This window comes from Chenopodium quinoa, unplaced genomic scaffold (genome assembly GCF_001683475.1).
Source record: "Chenopodium quinoa cultivar QQ74 unplaced genomic scaffold, ASM168347v1, whole genome shotgun sequence".
In the NCBI taxonomy this organism is placed as follows: domain Eukaryota; kingdom Viridiplantae; phylum Streptophyta; class Magnoliopsida; order Caryophyllales; family Amaranthaceae; genus Chenopodium; species Chenopodium quinoa.
Genome location: NW_018742334.1, coordinates 78,206 through 98,547, shown reverse-complemented (window position 1 = coordinate 98,547; position 20,342 = coordinate 78,206). Strand labels below are relative to the sequence as shown.

Below are 20,342 nucleotides of genomic sequence, written 5' to 3'. Positions count from 1 at the left end.
AAATAGGAGAGATTAATTGAAACCATTGCATATGAATCAATCAAAATTAGTATTAAAAAAAAAATAAAAAAAAATCAATCAAAATAGGGGTGGGCTGCCCCTGTGGCCAGCAGCCCAACTTTTTAATCTGTAGCTCTGAAATTGTATGATATATGCAAGAAAGTGTACTTGTTAGCTCTTAAAATTATTATTTCTAGCCTTGCCCCTGAAGATGATAATGCCATGTCTGCTCTAACTGCTGTATTATGGAAGTGTACTTGTTAGCTCTTAAAATTATGTAGTATAGAATCTTTTTCTATGGTACGCAATTTTTAGAGCTGTCAATACTTCCTTTATGCTTAACCATTGTTGTGGGTATTGACAAAAGGATTTTCTTTGCGCATTGTTCATCCAAAGTTTACGATCAAGCAATTTTCCCATCTCTACCTCTGCTGTTGCTTCATCTTAACAATTTTATCATAGCAGTGCTCAGCTTAAAAAGGAGAAAGTAAAGGAAAAACTTGGAATCTGCTAGACCAAAAACATGAAAGTATTTAACCTATAGACGTCGATCTGTGCAAAAAACTCAAATGTTGTAGTTAATATTGCTTACATGAATGATGGACGTTTAAGGGAATCAAGGAAAGATGTGATGATAATGGATCACTCTGATTTTAGCTAAAAACCAATCACTTGGTTCTTGTCAGGACGAAATATTACAAGCACAAACTTGAAAAATATTAAAATAATGACGACAAATCCCTAATTAACTTAATAAAGAACATTACATCATCCACACTAACTGATTTCGTTTGAGGCAAAATATTTGTCTTCCTTCCCGTGACTTCATGCACCATCCATCTTATGACTGTCGCTATTCGTACAAGTAATTCAGATATATACATTGGTTAATCCATTTTAACTTGTATCTGCCGGTGTATATGTACCAGAAACTCAACATAGGATAAGCCCAATGGAGACTTGTCTTCTACCATGTATGAGAAAAATAACATTCCTGAAAGCAAAAGAAACAGTCATACATGAGAGAGGCCACTTCAGTAGGGTTAAAATTAGTTTTATACAAATTATGCATGATCATCATATTAAAAATATCTATTAATACATTTATTCAAAATTCCTTTTCTCAGTCTATATATCCTGTCACTATTTTTTTTTTTTTTTTAAATGCTGAGAAATTAGGTTGATTCGGTAAAGGAAAACAGGTCAGACAAAATTGGTTAGAACTTGCACTAAAAGATGGTTTGTTACTATGAGATTGTTTGAACTATGACAACTGAGAAGCCCATATGGCCAACCTAGAGAGTTACTAGAGGTTATTGTTGAATTCTAGATTATATAGTATAATATCTTCATCCATCTTGCTCAACTTCGCAGGGGGCAATAGGTAAAGGTTGACTAACAAGATTTGGTCCAATTGACTTAAAAAAGTTGAGGTATGCAAATGCAAGGCCATTAGGTGAAAAATCTCTAGTGAAACTTAGTCAGTACCCCTGGTGTTCATAATCACAGTTACACAACATATTTAAGACGTCAAATAAAGTTTGCCATCTTTCCTAATATAAAATGGTTTAGGATTGGTCTCTTTGTAAATTCATGTCATATCCTAATGGGGTTAGGACTTACGACAATAAATAGTTAAATTATGCATTGTGTAATACAGTCCAACTTAATATTCTCTCATTGTACTTGCATTTCTTTATGCACTTATTTTAAACAATACATTTCTTACTATATGTTCCTTTATTATGAAATGCATGGCTCTTTATGGTGAGATTTGTTCTTTCATTTTGAGCTACAAGTTCTTTTACTGTGAGTTATAGGTTTTCCAGATCCTGTAGGATCTAATGTGCAACTTTTCAGAAGTCAAATAGAAGGTTTTTTTGTAGAAAAAAGAGGGGCCAAAAGGTAAACATCTACATGAGGTACAGTTGCTCATCATACTAGAGACCTACATATATGAAATCACACATACAAGCATCACTTATTGGTCTAATAAACTTATACATTCAGAAATATAGGTAACAGTGTATCACTAATATAAAAATAAAATAATAAAAAAAAGCCTTACCTGAAGAGTCTCCTTGCTTGCACAATTTTAAGCTGCAAGGAAGGTATATTTGGCAATAATTAATGGCATTTCATAAAAGAGATAATGTAAAAGTTATCTTAAAATACTAAGAGAACTTGAGGTGTACCGTAGATAGGAACATCTCTGACGTCGTATCTCATTAATGACATCATTAAGTTTCTTTGACTCTGAATTATCATGTTGCTGTAGCACAAACTGCACATACAAGAATACAAAAACTGTTTTTCAAAAAACATGAAGGCGGTAGCTAATATCTTTTCTCATCCACTGACCAACTACCTTAGGGAAGCCAAGAAAATTGGATTATTCTAGCAATCACAAGAAGTTATTGTTTGCATCTATGAATATATACAGTATATATCTACTTCATTGTAGTACTGTAGACTTGTAGAGCATAGACATGAATAATTTTACAAAAATGCATAGAACTACCTTCATCTGCACTTGGACACAGATTTTAACAAATAAATTGTCACCCACAAATGATAGCACTGAATAACTTATTTGGCACATTGTGCTTGCAACTTACAACACCATTATCTAAGGGAGCCTACGGAGAAATGTTTGAAAAGTTTGTAAGGGTAGGTATGATGAACTTTAACATGGGCTTGGCATACCTGAGTAGGGATCTCAGCAACTGATGAAAAGCCAAATAGTTGCTGCAAAGTATTAGAATTCACGGAATTCCCAATATATATTAAAGCATCCAGGCCATTCTCAAGAAGATAGATTCCATCATCACTGATGTTTTCACTAGAAAGTGGGAGTGCAGATGGAATAAGTGAGCCATCCATTTCCTGATAAGTAGCAGAAGAGGAGACAAAGCAATGCAGCATCTATGTAAGAGCAGAGGTTAAAAAAAAAAAGATGGCCAACAAAAAAGCTGCAAGAAAGCAGTCAAATGTACCTTAGAGAAAAGATCATGGACAGCAATCAGCCTAGGATATACCAATGGAACTCCAAGAGGCGCAGATACAGAAGAAACATATGTCATCCAGAATGACCGATCATCTATTCTTCCATCGGTTCTTAGTCCGGTACTCTTAGTTAATGCTGAAAAGAGTAATACACAATATCACCATTTCATAAAAAATAACTCCCACCCAGCTGATACAATTTAACATTATTCATATGATGACCTACTTATTCTTGTATGGTGACAATGCAATGGAGATGATCAGGGGTCCACCTCTAAGTTCTTCCTAAATCATGGCCAAACCATGTTACCAAATGTGCAGCGGAATGCACAAATGCTACGCCTAATAATCTAGATAGATTTCAAAGAAACAACTGTCATAATTCAGGTTCACTGAAACAAGACAATTTTTTGGTGAAGCTTAAACTGTGTGACAACATGGCATCTAGCCTTCAACAAACGTTCTTTTTGGAGTACATACGTGATCAACAGACACAAACAGCTGATATTGTAGCAATGCAGAGGCAGCCATCAAATTCAAATGTAATCAAGAATACCTCTCAGTTTATTATTTTACTTCAAAATGCAGCAGAGTGCAGATACGAAAGTGGTTGGGACTTCCATAGCATACTTGACTTAGGAGTCATAATCTCATTTTAACAGGTTTTCATAGTATGTTAGTATCATCATCATCATCGTGTCTCAGGTATTTCATGTTCTTGATCTGGGTTTGTTACTTATTTCTAGATATTCGCCGGAAACATGTTTTAAAAAGTGTCAGAATGTAAGTTATTCAAGAAGAAAATTAAGCTATACCTTCAGACTACGCAAAATGCTAAATGTATCTCTGGTTATTACTACGAGGACAGGTCATGACAAGTTTAGATATTAATGTCCCCAAACCAGCACAGCTTGATCAGTAAGTGCCTTGGTATTCCACAACATTAGAAGGACTCATATCCTTGCACCCCCCTACCTTGTGTCGTGATATATAGATGTGGTGGGCAAAGGTCAGAATTAATATAGTTACCCCCTCCAACGCTACCCCCATGTGTTCACCCTCTACGTCTCTAACAGATGAAAACTAGTTAGCAAGGTAACCAACTAAAATGAAATGCAGAGATATAAAATATATTGCCCATGGGAAAGAGGGGCGACATGTAATGAATCCCACTGCTGTCTAACCTTTGGAAGTTTAAGTGAAAATGACAAAGCCTTCCACCAAAGGTCACTGTCTAGTCTTTAAATGTTGAAGTGTTAATCAGATCTGAATTTCTACACTTGAGAAGCATTTAGAAGCTCAAAAAAATCTAAAAATTTAGTACAATCATTATGTGTATGTAGCTATGCGCATTTGGGGAAAATACATGTTAGGCAGGCATTTGACCACAAATTGATCCATCAAGAGAATGCTGTCTAGTCCCAGGCACAGAAATCAGGAAAATTCAAAAGTCATCCAGTTGTAATCATTAGCTAAATTAGAGATAACAAATTAAAACTATAACAGCAAAGATAAGAAATATTAAAGACAAATTGTTCCAACACAAGGTCATAAGATCAAGCTCTATATCTAACAGTTGAACAGTAGCAATGAGAGATCATACCAAGAGTGTATAAAGGCAGAAGTTTGAGAGCTTCAGGCAGAATGAGTTGTCCAGTAGATTGGACAGTTGAGCAAAATTTTCGATAAGAATGCAGAATATTGACACAATGGTTTGTTGCATGCTCCCTGACTTGTTGAAGAGGCAAAGTAGGAATTTCATTTCCAGCTAAAAAAAATGAAATTATTAGTATAAATTCCAAGAGGAGCAGTATCATAATCATCTATGATCAGCCTATATTAAATGCATTACCTTGCTTCAAGAAACATGTGAATTGAGCATCCAAGTCAGCTGAGCGGAATAGATTAGGAAGCGCACTTGTACACGATAGAGAGAGATTCATGACTCTGATTCTTCTTTGACCATACACAGTGGTGTAGAGAATGGCACACTGAATACACAGAGTAGTTAGTTGAAGTTGGCAAGCAAAAATTACTAACATGATGTCTCATTGTATCATTAGAAATGATAATGTTGGTTATGTAAACAAGAGTATATGATTTCAAATTGTATGCAAAACTGATTGATGCTGTTATGGCATGATGCATTCATAAGTATCACCGAATTATACCTGAAAAGCACATTCTGCGCCATCTTGTAGTTTATCATCATGTTTTAAGGTTACTGTTATAGTCTTATCGCAGTCAATCTGCATATCCATCAAGTTTGATAAATTAGTAGATTGAAACTTCCCAGCAACTGCATTTCAGTGTAAGTAGCACCGAAGAATATAGCCAATGCAGACAAAATGTCTTGGAAAAGTTCTACATAAATGAAAAATGAATTCCTTTCTACATATGGAAAAGCAAAAAATAATGAGGATCAATAGTTCTCTCAGAAAAACAATGGATATAGCAGACATGCATATCTATCAAAGAAAATCCCAAAGAAGTACCAAAAACAAGCAAGGGATTCCCCCCCCCACCCCCCCCCCCCCCCCAAAAAAAAAAAAAAAAAAAAAAAAAAAAAAAAAAAAAAAAAACACCAATCTGAAAATATTGAAGTTTTGTGACAAGTTTTCCAAATACATCTGTAACTTACCAGCTAGAATGCCCATACAAATACAATAACCAAAAATCGCTCTACAACAACAATGCCTTAGTCCCAAAATGATTTGGGGTCGGCTAACATGAATTGTCGTAAGGAATCGTACGAGATAAAGAGAGGGACATAACAAGATAATCATTTGAAAGAGTTTGAAAAAAGGTGAAGGTGACATGTTGTGTACTGCTCGTCCGCTCTACCAGATTTAAAAAAAAAAAAAAAAAAAAAATGAATGCTCTCAGCTCCAACATGACCTGAACAAGTTGAAACTTCCCCCCACCCCACTCCATTTATTTCTTGGCCATGTCGAGTTAATTTAGCAATCCTCGTTTACAAAACAGTCCGGCTATAATATTGACCAAAGCATATTCCCTAAAGAACAATTAGTCTTCACTTTTTTCAGGGAAAAATAAGTGATCATTAAAATCTTAACAAACAGAAAAAAATAGTCCTTCCCACTAGAAAGTGTTTTGTTATGAGTTGATAAATTGACAAGGACATGGAGTATAGGAGTAACTGACAAGCAACCCTATAAAATATGCATACAACGTTTTCACATGGCTAAAGGAAGACTTCTAAAGTCTTATTTGCCACACATATACATAGATTGGCAAGTTGATCCAAAAACATGAGAGGGGTTCAAATAGGCACGTAGTTCTTTTTTCTCCTCACATAGAAAAAGGTTCAAATACTCATGCAGTTCTTCTTTCTCCTTACATAGGCCACACAACCCCCAATAAAACAAAATAAATAAAAAATAAAATTCTCAGCAGTAATTCAATAGTCCTCTGGTGATGCTAAATAACACCACCCCAATTGCTGTCTCCTCTATATGACTATATCTAACCCAACTTTAACATGAAAGGACTGTAATATAATTTCACATGAAGGGGTAAGGGAAACAGAGTTCATAAGTAAATCCAACACTTAGTATGCCAAAAATAATATATTGCAATGCATTTTCCTATTCTAATTGAAAACCCAAGTATTATAAACACTTTTAAACCAACATAGGGCCTCATGGAGTATAGGCACTGTAAATTAATAGCAACTTCACAAAGCTTGCAACACGACACACCTCACATAAAACTCAGGGAACAAACTCAATTGCAAATTCTGGCAACACCAGTTTCAGAGACTAGAAAATTAAGGATATTGGTTGTGAATATCTACCCTAAGTGGTGAAGTATGACGTAAGCTTTTTGAAATATTGGGTTTACTGATAATATCTAACAAAAATCAGATTTAATGTTACCCAATTTGGGATAAAGCACTAGATTCAAGTAATGAAAAAAGATTAACATACTGCAGGAAGGTCAACATCTGTTGGAATACGCTTGCAGAAGTTTCCAGTGTATTCTTGGACTTGAAGACCCTAAACATATATTTGAAAGAACAGTTCAATGAGCATAAAATCAAGGAGAATCAGTAAACTAAATGACATAATGAGCTTTTGGCCACTACCAAATACAATAACCTACCTGGCTGCAACGAACACGCATCACAGCTTCAAAACCTTGTGGCCTTGATACATTCCATCTAAGATCATTATACAGCTTAGCTGTATCAGAGAGTGACGAGAAGGGATAGTAGTAATAAACCTATAACAATAAGTATCGAATGGTTAAAAAAGGTTCCATGCATCATATGGAGTTTTCATTCTTATCAGAAAAGAAAAAAAATACAATAATGACACAATAAATACCCAAACTAATGGAGGTGATAAATTATCAATCAGTAATCCATTTATTTGGAAAAATTAAAAATCGAAACTTCCTCAAGTAAACACTACATATGGCACTTGTCTGAAAAAGAAATCAAAAGAACCCAGCAAGGAGCTCATATTAATACAAATATTGGTCAGGAATCCAACCATTCCGCATAGAAAGAAATGATGTCAGCTTCATAACATATTAATGACTAAAGATCCTTTACCAAACCCCAGCAGATCTGGAAATCACAAAATTGACTGCAAAGTACACCAAATACAAAGAATACACTCATGAAAGAAATACGGCCTTGCCTCTGTATACATTTAGACAATTACTCTGTAGAACCTTAATAAAATAAAATCAAGAGGCAGACATAATTTTGCAAAATTCTAGTAGTTATCTGATATACAACAACAATCAAGCTAAAGTAGACAATTCAAGATGCATAGGACGCCAGACTGAATCGAAATCATAACTGAATAAAAATCTCTTGACCTCAAATATGCACCACCAAATAAACAAAAACGCCCCAAAGTCAATGGAACCTAGACAACCACAACTTCAACATCCTAAAGCCACCACAGAAGTAGTTTTAACTTTATAAGATGAAGAAACTTAAAGTTCTAGCAGACTATACAAGGAAATGTCAAAAAGATAGTCTAGACGCTCTGAAATTCTGTAATCATACATATGGTTGTATATGACCAAGTTGAACCACTAGCTTCATCATTCATCAATGCCATTTGAAAACAAGCTACAACCAAAACTAAGCACAGTTCTAAAATCCATTTTCTAAATTGATTTTCTCCAACATTACTAACAGGAACCAACATTTGATTCCAGTATACTATACCATATAATATCACCAAGAAACAGGATGGGAGAAGAAAGATTTGAAATTCAAGGAGTCCTTTTAACGTAAAAATAAGTACAATGAAAAATACATCCATGTATACCTGTCCACCAGTAGTCCTTGGCACAACAGAGATAGAAGCAATATCCATGTATGACTGAGTAGTAAGGAACAGATCAACACAGACCTAACATTGACAAGAGGAAAGTCAAAACTCAAAAATGCTCAAATTAATTTGAACTGAATACATACTAGTTCTAAACCTTTTGCTTTAGACATAGTGACACAAAAGTGAAATGTCATATAGTCACCTGATATTCAGCCAACTCTAAAGCCATTTCTCTCAAAGTTTTGTCTGCAGGCTGCAACAACTTATGAGCCTCCTGAGATCATAGAAGTTTATAAAATTGCATCTTCAGTTCTCTTAAAAGTCAAAATCATGCAAATGGATCATAGAAGCAGATTCCAGACAAGAAAGTATCGCTACATACAAATTGCATCCAACAGTGTGATTTTTTTTTTTTTTTTTTTATAAATAAAGAAATAAAAACTGTTTGATATGTGTTAAATTTTGGGTACTCGTTTCTTAAGCAACAAAGTAGGATGTAAAGTGGAGAGAAAAGGTCAAATCAGTTTCAGCACTGGTTCACTGACTCGATCCATATCTATAAAACCTAACAAAGAATTTATTTCAGTGGGTGAATTAAGTCAAATCTTTGTGTGAATCACAAAATTAATATAGAAAAACAGAACTGCGGAAGGTGATAATTATAAAAAAGGATGCAAATCGAGAGAAATTTTGTTTTATATATATATATATATATATATATATATATATATATATATATATATATATATATATATATATATATATAGGGGAGGGATCCGGTGAGAATAGGTTCATATGTGAGAATTCATACTTATATGAGAACTGATTTTAAATTTAGAACATGTGAGTAAAAGTTTAGAACATACGAGTAAAAATTTAGAACATGCGTCTGAAATTAAAATTTAGAACATCTGAGTAATAATTTAGAACATCTAAGTGAGTAATATGTTTAGAACATTTAATTTAAGAATTAGAACAAGTGATTAAAAATTTATAAAATCTGCTTTATGAAATTTTGAACATATGAGTAAAATTTAGAACATTTGATTTAAGATTATGAACATGTGAATAAAAATTTAGAACAAACAAATATAGAATATAGAAAGTGTGAGTAAAAAATTTAGAACATATGAGTAAAAATATAGAACATACGCTTTAAAATCTGGAACATATAATTAAAAATCTTAGAACACACATTTTAAAATTTAGAACATATAAGTTAAAATTTTGTAACAAGTTATTTAAAATTTATGATATTAAACTTAACTAATTTATGGTTTAGAACATGTGAATACTAAATTAGAACATTTGATTTAATTTAGAACACCTAAGGAAAAGTTTAGAACATCATATTTAAAATTTAGAACATACAAGTAAAAATTTAGAACATAAAGAGTGTTCTCACATAAAAAAAAATTCTCACATAAGAAAAATTCTCACGAGAGCCTCCCCCTATATATATATATATATATAACCAAACACAGTAAATATTAGGCATGCATATCGTTAAATAAGTGAACAACAAAATTGGCATCCTCAACACAGAGAGATACCTACAACAATACCCCTGGAGTACAGTGATAAATTGTCATTGTTAAAGAGTATTGTTTCTAATTTACCTTGTCTCCAGCCAATGCATTTGCTCTACCTTCAGCTTCTCTAACAGAAAGGGCGCTAATGCCAATTGATGGTAATACTGCACACACAGAGTTATGCTCAAAGAATAAAGACTGAATATCTTGAGAATAAACATTTAAAGACTAAAGAGCACGAAGGACTCCTTTTATATGAGCAAGTCTCATTCTTTTATAACTCAATATAAAGACATGAATCTCTGGTTTATTGTATGATATGGTAATCATGATTCATATATATGAAAAAACTAGTGATGCATAGCGTATTTATAATACATTAGTCTAGATAAATTCTCAATATGAGAGCAGCCATAAATGTTAATCATCAAAATGTCCACCTCACTTCACTTACGCCTTCACCTCTTCATCACGCATTCATACTTGGGCTGCACTGCTTCAGAACCCCTTTCACTTAAGTGCCTCATTCTATTTTTATTTTTTTAATGTTTAGAGAGCATGTAAATACATGATAAGGGTCCACTATTGAGTCAATAATCCCAAACTACCCCACCAAGCTTCAAACACATTTACTTGTTAAAAAAAGAAAAAACGAGATGAAGCATTCACTATTCTTCCCAAACTAATAATTGAACCAATAGTTTCAGTAGGGAAAAAGTGATAAAATATAGAGGAATATATAAATCATAAATCTTCTAAGCCTCCCTCATGCATCTAGATATTTTTAGCAATTAACATTGATGTGGTAGAATCTCTCAACCAACAATATCAAGAGCAGTGATGAATAGAAGATTTTCAGCTCCAAGCTTTGCGTGTAAGGTTAAAAAGAGAAAGCAATAGAAGCTATATACATTGAGGTGGAATCAATTACTATATAATGCTCACATAGCACTACAACACTGTTTACTTATACAAAGTATGAAGAAAAGCACAAATGTACTTTTTAACATCACTTTATATGCCTACACAGAGAGATCAAGATAAATAAATTTTCAATAGGTTAGGTGATGTAATTCATAACATTTTGCATTCAATTTAGTAATGTTTCCATGCCAGAAAATTCTACAATGCAAAAAAATCTCTACTTTGTTGACATTAATAGACTTTTATTAATAGAACATGATAAAAACGATGAAAAACTGCTAATAGATAAAGGTATATAAAGCACTTGCCTGATTGAAACACTAAAACCTTTCCTCCACTGCTCTTCATAGCCATGTACGCAGCCTAAAGGTAGATTAAACAAAATACCATGCCAGTCAGTTTGTCACCTAAATCCATGGCAGCATAATGTACACACACACACACACAAAATCCTGATCTCTCTCTTCATACAAACTTGTAGCCTAAAAGTACATGCTAAACATACTTGTAGCCTAAAAGTAAGCCAAACAGCATTACCCAAACTTTAGTGAGTTGCTGACATTACAGAAGGGGAAAAAATGTGCAACCATGCAACACAGCAACAGTACCATGCATAATAAAAAGATTCTTAATCATACTTGTTCTTTTCTAAACATGAATGAACTAACTACATCATACCTTGACTGCTGCACCAAAGGCTGAATCAGCAATCATATTACTCTGAAACATGGTTGGAATGCTTTCCAGCAATAGCTCTAAATGTTCACGGCACTGAGTCAATAAAACATAAAAATTTAATCAAAGGAGCTTATTAGCATGTCGAAGGAACAAGGTTCATGTATAATGGGAAAACCTCGGAAAGTTGAACGATAACATCTGTTTCCAGAGGAGTATAGACATCATGTACATCAGGAACTATGAGCATCAGCGGCTGCAAATTACAACAAAAAATCAGTTTTTATCGTTATATTTGTTATTACATGAAACACGTGTATGTAACAAATTATTAAGCCCCAAAGACGATCCCTATAGAAAAAGAAGATGATGCCAGCAATGGTACTATATTATGATCTAATACAAAAGTTCCAAGAAAGAAAGAGAAGAATAACTGTACAACTATGAGATACAAGTCAAGAGCAGTTTACTAAATAGAATTCAAATACGTGAAATGAATGCACATCAATCAAGACAGTATTGACATTGATTCTAAAATATGGCATGCATTAGAGTTAGAGAGCAGTGGATTGTAAACCTGCTGAAGTGCCCGTTTTAAATTGTAAAAATGTATTGTTGAGTCAAATGTTGCAATTCCCACCATAGTTCTTGGACCTTCCTGCAATCAAAAAACATGGAAACATAGCAACCAATAATTTGGAGTCCATAGGCAGTGCTAGATGCATTGCAAATTCTAAGAAGAACAAATTCATACATAATTTAAACTACCCTGCTTCATGATAGTAGGTCTTGATTAACTTTTCTATTAAGTTTGGCTTCAAGTTAGTTTCATCCTTGTACATACTTTCCTAAGATCGTATTTATTTCAGTAAACAAAACGCAATAATAATCATGATAATCGAAGTTGCTAAAATCATATAATTGACCAAGTGTTTACAAACAGGTTTCCTAACCGAAATGACTCATTTTTGGATACCCATTGACCTGTTCCTTACAAAAATCCAGTTGAAATCCATTTTCAGAAAAACAAAATCCTCATAACAAAACTATTTGAATATGATGGATGATGAATTATGTTCAAGGTTTAACCAAAATAACTGCATGTAAACACAATACTTACTGGGAGATCAGCAATAACTTGATTGATAGCACTACAGGCAGCTGCAGTTGCACCAGTCTGTATGGCATTCATGGAAACATCAACAAGGAAGAAGAACACTGCAGGCATTGGATCACGCACCTAGGAGACAGGAAAGACAGGAATCAATACTGTTTCATAAAGGCTGATGAGTTCAAACACACTACAAATGCAGTCAAAAAGAGTAAAAAGTTTGTCTTTCCTCAGATTCTACTCTCTTATGGGTGGACACCAATCCCGTTCTAAGCTCGTTCAGCAAGCCAAGACAAGTAGTAACTACCAAAAATTATGAGCAATTTAACTGTCTTTAACTATTCATCACAATTCTATATTGTTCAGACTTGGATATGAGGATTGAATATACTTACATATACAGATATCTGTTCATTAAGAAAATGGGCTAAGAGCTCCATAAAATTTATTTTTTTATAAAAAAAAATTAAGGAAAAATCAGTTTGTGTCATTGTGTGACATAAAAGAGAGAAAAATCCAAAAGTTGTAAAAAGAAATGAAAAAAAGAAAAGAAAAGAAAATTCCACAAGTTACAAAAAAAAATACTGACCCCACCCCCCCCCCCCCCCTATGATAAAACAAATGCTTCCTCTGCCACAGTCCTACAATGTATACCCATCCATCCTAATCCCATATGCAGCAAAGTACATAGACTGAATGTGATAAAAAAAGAATGACGAATGGACAAAAAGTGTAGGTGTATAACACTAAAAGCATCAGTTTAACCAATACATAGGTTTGGTAGCTTAGTTAACTTTAATATAATAAGATGAAACTATGTAAGTGGAATAGTTGGGGTATTACATTGCAAAAAAAAAATAGTGGAGTTAATAGTTTATTGAAAATTAAGGGATGTGAGAGTAGATAACACATAAAAATTAATAAAAGAAAAAGGTATGAGTGGGGACCATGCGAGGAGAAAGATATGATATTAGAAAGAAGTATTTAGCCCAAAAAAATAGGTGCAATCAATCAATCAAAGCCTTAATCCCATAAGTGGGCATGTAAGACGCAGACCAGTGGGTGCACCGGTACGAAGAGCGTTTCCCGCTGCCAGTCCCAAGCCTGGATAAAGGAGGAGGGTTTCGGTAGGCTAGTGACAGCCAATGTAAAACTTTGTCCCATCCCATGACATGAACCAAGTAATTAGCCAAAAAAAACAGGTGCAATATTAAAAAAAAAAATGGAGGAAGTAATTTTTACTGTTTGTAAATACTTAATATCAGCCACACAAGTCAATCTTCATAATTAGTTCGACCATACAGAACATTTTAATTTCAAACCATCGATATAGCTTAGCAAATATTCTGTGAGAAGTCTTAATTCATGATGTAAAATAACTAACCATGTATTCTTTTGTTGCAACAAATTCAACTGTTCCCTTGGACAATTCAGGCCTTTCATCAGCATCTCTACGCCGCCCATCAGGCCCAAGATTGCATTGGTAGTCACGTGGAGTTTCATCAGTAAATCCTGCAAAACACACATAATCAAATCTGGACATGTAACTGACAATCTAATATCTGTAGTTAATATATTTATATGCTTAACATAATGTTGTATAATGCTGAGCCCCATGTGATTACATAAGGGTTTTTTCATTAAGTAGATATAAAATTGTAACAAAGCTTTTGCAGAGCAAAATTTTTAATGTAGTGATTACAAAGTACCCTGGTTTCTGCATATTAATAACTCCATCCATCAATAATACAGAATACCACTAGACTCCAAGCCGTGACACTCTAGAAAAACAAGAAGATTCTATTATATATTATATGGCCTCATAAGTCGAAGAGGTTAAACAAAACAGTCAATTTTTTGAATGTTGACCAAAATAAATGCACCGATTTTTGTACAATTATTATGCCGTTTAATGGACTTGGATATCCTATATTATTATGAGGTGTATTGCGGAACATAGAAAGAAAAATCTCTCATATTAGTTCAGATGACCTTCATGCTTTAACACATTAGGAAAATAGTATACTATCACTCTATCAGGTCATTCTATCACTCTATCAGGTCATTCATCAATAATTCACGCATAACCAAAGTGTTTCATTGCCAGCATCAAAAGCTGCCCTTATGCAGGCTTCTTCAAAAGACTTCCTTTGAACATCCTCCACACCCCCACAAACAATTACTTTCGCTTCAACAAATATTTATTTTGAAGTTCACTTTGTTATCTATTCATATTTAGTAAGCTTTCCTCAGATACCTTTTGCAACTATAACATGAGAGTTTCTCCTTCCACATTCACAAAAACTCATGAGAGCTAAATTGTACTTTCCAAATCATATAGCAGTAAAGAGTAGACTAGGATAACAAAAACTGGATCAGGAAAAAGTCAATAAATTGCTGATACTAACCACACAAGTTGCAGATGAATTGACGTCCCTGATCAATAAATTTCATGAAAGGGTTTATGTAGCCTTTGCAGCGAGAGCATCGCATTGGACCTCTTTCCCCAAAGTCAACAACCTGAACAACAATAGATCAGTCTAACAGAAACAGTGTGATTATATTCACAAATGGACTGAATATAGAGCAGAAGCAGACACAAAACACACAATGCTTCTGCAGTATCAGAGCCGGCACCTCAATATTATTTTTCTTTTATAATGAAAATATGATGTATTAAAGGCTTATTTTTTTTTCTTTTATAATGAAAATATGATGTATTAAAGGCTGAAAAATAAGTACAAAAAAAAGCAGAAGAAGTCGTCTAATCAGGAATCCAAATTGCAGATTATGCCAGTTGCTTTCACCTCCTTAATCTAGTAACTCTTAGCTGCCCCAGATGTCTTGGCCCATGAAGATACTTGATACGTTACTTTATCCTTTATAAATATGTTGAGGGGGAAAAAAAAGGTCTAGCATATATACTCAATAGAAACTTATATTTTCTTTGTAGATGTGCAAAAAAAAAATGTTTACAAAGGTGATCTTCCATTTCTTTTCTCCATTGGTCACTCCTTTTGTCCACGATAAGGCAGTATAACTCCTTTTACAATTGTCCAGAAATCTTATTCAAATAATTACAGAATATATCACAGAACACAAGAATGGATTTCAAATCCTTTTCTAGCTAGCCACAAACAGAGTCATAAAGGTCTTCTACTTCCATCCTTATTCTCCAAGATGTTTAAATTCCAACCTAAAGAGCAAAAATATTTAAGCCCCAGGTAACAAAAAGTTACCTGAATGGGTTCCTCAGATGGATGAGGAAGAGCGAATGGTTGAACCAGCAAAGCCAACGGCATCCCAGATGTCGTCAGAAGCTCGCTTGTGCATGGGATCTGTTGAGATAGCAAGGCACTACAAGTCATTCTAAATCATAAAGGAAAGGATATAAATTCCCTACTTATGTAATCAAGATACTTATCTGACCAATCCCAAAAAAACAAAAAGTTACCTGACTAATTGTACACCTCATGTTGCGAGGGCTGCAATTTCCAGTGTCTGTGACAATATACTCGGTTGTAGCAGGCTTCACCACAAACAAGAAGACAATAGAATTTAGAAGTATTGATTTCCATACTAATAGATATTTCATGTATAGACCATAGACAAATGCGGGATTCAGGGAATGAGCAATCAATTACCGAATACAAGAAATATAACAACCTAGTAAAAGGCATGCCATTCTTAAAACAAGCCTTAACTCCAAAAATTTACCAGACAGCCTTAAAAACATCAATCACCACACATATGTATGCTTTTCTGTTACAGTCTTCAAAGAAATATTACCATCACTGCCCCTTTTTGTGAATGATTTTGTTCCTTTTGGTGTTTGGGTTCAAAGAGAGCAAAGATTTGAGGTTGGAATAATATGCTAGCACAATTATAAATCAAGTTAATACTACTAACTTTTTCTATTATTCTGTAATGGAAACCTATACAACAATGTGACATTTTCCATGCTTCCTACTAAGAAAGAAATAAAATTCCACATTTAAGCAACATTTTCTCACCCCTTAATCTCAATGAATCTATTTTGATTCCTCAATCCCCATTATTTAGCAATTTTCCAATCAAGAAACAAATTTACCCATTTATTATGTCTCCTCTTCATGTTCTCCCCCAAAAGAGAAAGATGGGAAATTATTGCATTATATATTCTTCCAACCTTATAATATTATAGAAAAAACACTCTGATCTACGTGTTTATCTTAAAGCAAAATGAATTCAATAAATAGTTTCAAACTAAAGATAACAATGTATTTCCACTGATTTCTTCCCTCTTTATATTTGAGTTGGTTAAGGGGGTTAAATTCCTACATAAAGCCTCCAGTTCTACAAAAACAAAAAAAAACCTGCTTAAAAGATCCTAAGTTCAAAACGGATGCCATATTAAATGGAAATTAAAGAGCTATAATAGCTAATCCATTACAACACAGCAAGATATAGTACCGGAGGAGGATTGGCCTGATTGCCTTGACGAGTCTCGTACAAGATAACTGAAGAACTTGGGAAAGGGCGAGGAATTTGGCTGGGATCGACCTTCGATGCCATCGGACCTCCAACTTGACTAACAGCAGGTGGTGCTCCAGCCATGTTTTGGCTTGATATTGGTGGTGGCATTCCATACATCGGTGGTGGTTGCAGAGAACTGGACAATGATGAAGGAGCAACCTGACATAGTTTCAAGATTTAAACCCCACAAGTAATAGAGGTCAAACAGTAGGACAAACGTTTATCTGATGCGTATAACCGAAAAGCATGTTGGTACTAATGATGCCAACATAGATTGGAAATCTAGTAACACCATTCAAAGAAAGAACATTATAATATAACATAAAGAAACATTAAAACATCACATGTCAAAAAGCAGGAAATTTATTAACAAATAAATCATGTATTAGAATAGAAGAGCAAATGAAATGAAGCGAAAACTTCAACCTCTAAACTCTAAAGGTACCAATGCTTGGAAGGTAAACTCGGATAAAAGAATGCATTGGTGTGCCAGTCAAAGTGTTGCAATTACTATGAAATGGAGGGAGTATACTAGTAATGGAGGGGAAAAGAAAAATTAAACTGACAAGCGGAAATTTTTAAGGTATTCTATCAATCAGGTAGTGGTACTCAAACAAATTTTACAAAATTTATAAGGTAGATTTTCACAAATTTGGCAAATTTGGAAAGCAATTATGCTTTAAAAATAGATACATAATGAAATTTCACCACGCTATATGTTAGAGCTTCAAAAACAACCCCACACATTTAAAATAGAGTATTAATACATACCTGACGTGGTTGTGTCTGCCATGGTTGTTGGCCTTGTTGCCCGAAAGGAGAACCAGATGGTGGTTGTGCATGTTGAGGTACAACAGAAAAGGGAGATACTGGTTGTGAAGGTCCTGACAGAGACTCGGTGGGAGGAGCAGCTGAACCACTAGCATGCTGAGTTCCGAAATGAGGATGCATCATTGGAGACTGCACCCCAAAGGATGGTGGGCCTCTTACAAAAGATTGCTGAGTTCCTGCAGAAGAACCAGGAGGACCACCAGGAAAGCCTCCAGATGAGAATGAAGGAGGCCCATTACTAATAGGGCGTTGTTGAGTTGAGGAAGAAGGAACCGGACCTGCAGTTAATGGTGATGACCCAAAAGCAGTAGGACGAGCACTTGGCTGTTGGGGAAAAGGTTGCGAACCTTGAAAGGAAGGGGGAGTTACCCCTGGTGGGGGAGCACCAGGAGGAGGACCTCTAGAAGCAAAAGGTGGAGGCTGACTAGGCATAGGACCTGAAGGTCTTCCAGGTACCATGTTGGGTGGAATCATATTTTGTGGAGGTCCACCAGGGGGCATCACGCCCCTAGGAACAACACCAGGTGGCGGAGGTCCTGGTCTAGATACAGGTGAAGGTCCAGCAAAAGGAGGTGCGTTCTGACCAAAAGGAGGTGGCCCTCTAGGCCCACCAAAAGAAGGTTGGGATGGAGCATTTTGTGGTTGATTAAGGTGCAAATTCTGGAAATTTTGAGACAACGAAGGATTGGGGCCTCTCTGTAAATTAGGATTATAACCGGCTGGTGGTCCAGACGGACGTTGGTTATTGGGTCTAGTTGCCCCTGGATATACAGGAGCTGACATTGCTCCAAAAAGCTTCTGCTTCTCCTCAGAACTTCAAACAGATATCGCCGTCTGTTTGCAGAAACATAAACTAACCACCAAATTCATCAAATAAGACAAACATACAATTTATATTTGAGTAATTGGAATAATGAATACTCATAATATTATCAAATTGCAGCTCAGTATAATCAGGTTCTTGCAAAAGTGAAATCTTGCTAATAATACATCGCCAAACTACTGAATTCTCTATAATAAACATAGTTCAACAGAAACCTACCAGTAAATCTGAATCAATCTTAACATCGCATTCCTTACACCTTATAACACCAAATTCCAAAATCAAAGAAGATTAAGCGAAATTCCAGGAACTCGATTCAGACAGTTAGGGATTTGAAATTAAGTGAACAATTTAACATACGATTCCAAATCGATAATAAGTTATAACAATGCAGTTTATGCAATTCAACTAATTGAAAAACACAAAGATATCCAGATCAAATCTTTGATGCAGGAAATAAAAATAGCAAAAGATTTCAAATTTTCAATGATCAAATAACGAAATCGAATACCTGATAATCGCAAGATAGGAGATTGAAGAGGAGCGAAAAATGGGAGTGATCTATGCTCGAATGAAAGATGATACGTACTCGTACTTGGGAGGATCCGCTGTAAGAAAATAATCACTATTTATATAAATAACTTCTCTTTCTTCGGAAATTATACTCGTATCTTATACGGTATTTAAATGGTACTCCGTACTACATAATTGGGGTTTAATTTTCATTAAACACACTTTGAGGGGGGGATCCCTTACCCATAGTCTTTCCCCTCGGCCCTCACGGTCAAATTGTCTGACCTGCAAATACTAAATCATTCAAACCGTGAAGATTAAGGTAATAACAATTTGAGTTACTAATGAAATGAAGTGAATCACACCAAAACCCACAACCCTAATTAAACAACCAAGTACACACAACCATAATACGAGATTAGAATAACACGCTTAAGGGAGATCACCCTGATGGCACACTAACATACTGTACTCTATAGTGTACTTTTATATAGAGAGTTATAAATTTAATTTAAAAGGCATTGGTGATGTAAAATGAATTGAAACCCCAACCAACTAATTAACCATATTTCATAATGTTCATATAACACAAATTTAATGAGAATTGAAACCAATACCTTATGATAAGAAAGTGAGGGTTAACTTGAATTTTCAAAATTTAATGTACCATTTGTTTCAATCATATTAAATCTATAAAGATAATCAAAATTAAACGCAATAGAGCTAACTAAAAATGACTAAAAGAGAGATATATTTCCTCAAAAATACAATAATACTCTTATACTCATTTGTGTAAATTTCTTATCAATAAGTTTTAGCCACTAAATTAATCAAGCGGTCAATAAGTTTATAAACTTATTAAGGCCTTGTCCTTTAGAGCAGAGCAAATTGAAGCAGAGCAGAGCAGAGTCAAGTAGAGCAGATTTTATTATTATTAGTATTAGTATTATTTTTAATCAGATCATAACAGATTTCAGCAGAGCAGCTTTAAAGAACGGGGCCTAAGTTGGCAAATTGACAATGTTTTTTTTGGTGTTCCATCCCGTTTACTCTTTTGGTTAATTTGAATTCGGAAATCAATAATAGGTGTTTAG

The 20,342-nt window shown here is 34.5% G+C and overlaps 1 protein-coding gene across 2 annotated transcripts; it reads right to left on the bottom strand.

Moving 5' to 3' along the window:
- Positions 1-511: 511 nt before the first annotated feature.
- Positions 512-19,382, bottom strand: LOC110692410 (protein transport protein Sec24-like At4g32640). Of its 2 annotated transcripts, none has more exons than XM_021869412.1 (25): positions 19,247-19,382; positions 17,853-18,746; positions 17,019-17,240; positions 16,021-16,095; positions 15,806-15,904; positions 14,975-15,086; positions 13,951-14,078; positions 12,576-12,695; positions 12,033-12,113; positions 11,634-11,711; positions 11,459-11,551; positions 11,089-11,143; positions 9,944-10,020; positions 8,527-8,598; positions 8,319-8,402; positions 7,132-7,251; positions 6,957-7,025; positions 5,178-5,255; positions 4,859-4,997; positions 4,610-4,774; positions 2,997-3,142; positions 2,707-2,886; positions 2,196-2,284; positions 2,069-2,100; positions 512-994 (listed from the first exon to the last, which is right to left on the bottom strand). In XM_021869412.1, the coding sequence occupies exons 2-25, from the start codon at positions 18,693-18,695 to the stop codon at positions 888-890; spliced, it is 3,264 nt and encodes a 1,087-aa protein (XP_021725104.1). In that variant the 5' UTR covers positions 18,696-18,746; positions 19,247-19,382; the 3' UTR covers positions 512-887. The 2 variants fall into 2 exon arrangements, with proteins under 2 accessions (XP_021725104.1, XP_021725101.1); XM_021869409.1 differs by having other exon boundaries at positions 17,853-18,765; positions 19,247-19,363.
- Positions 19,383-20,342: the final 960 nt, after the last annotated feature.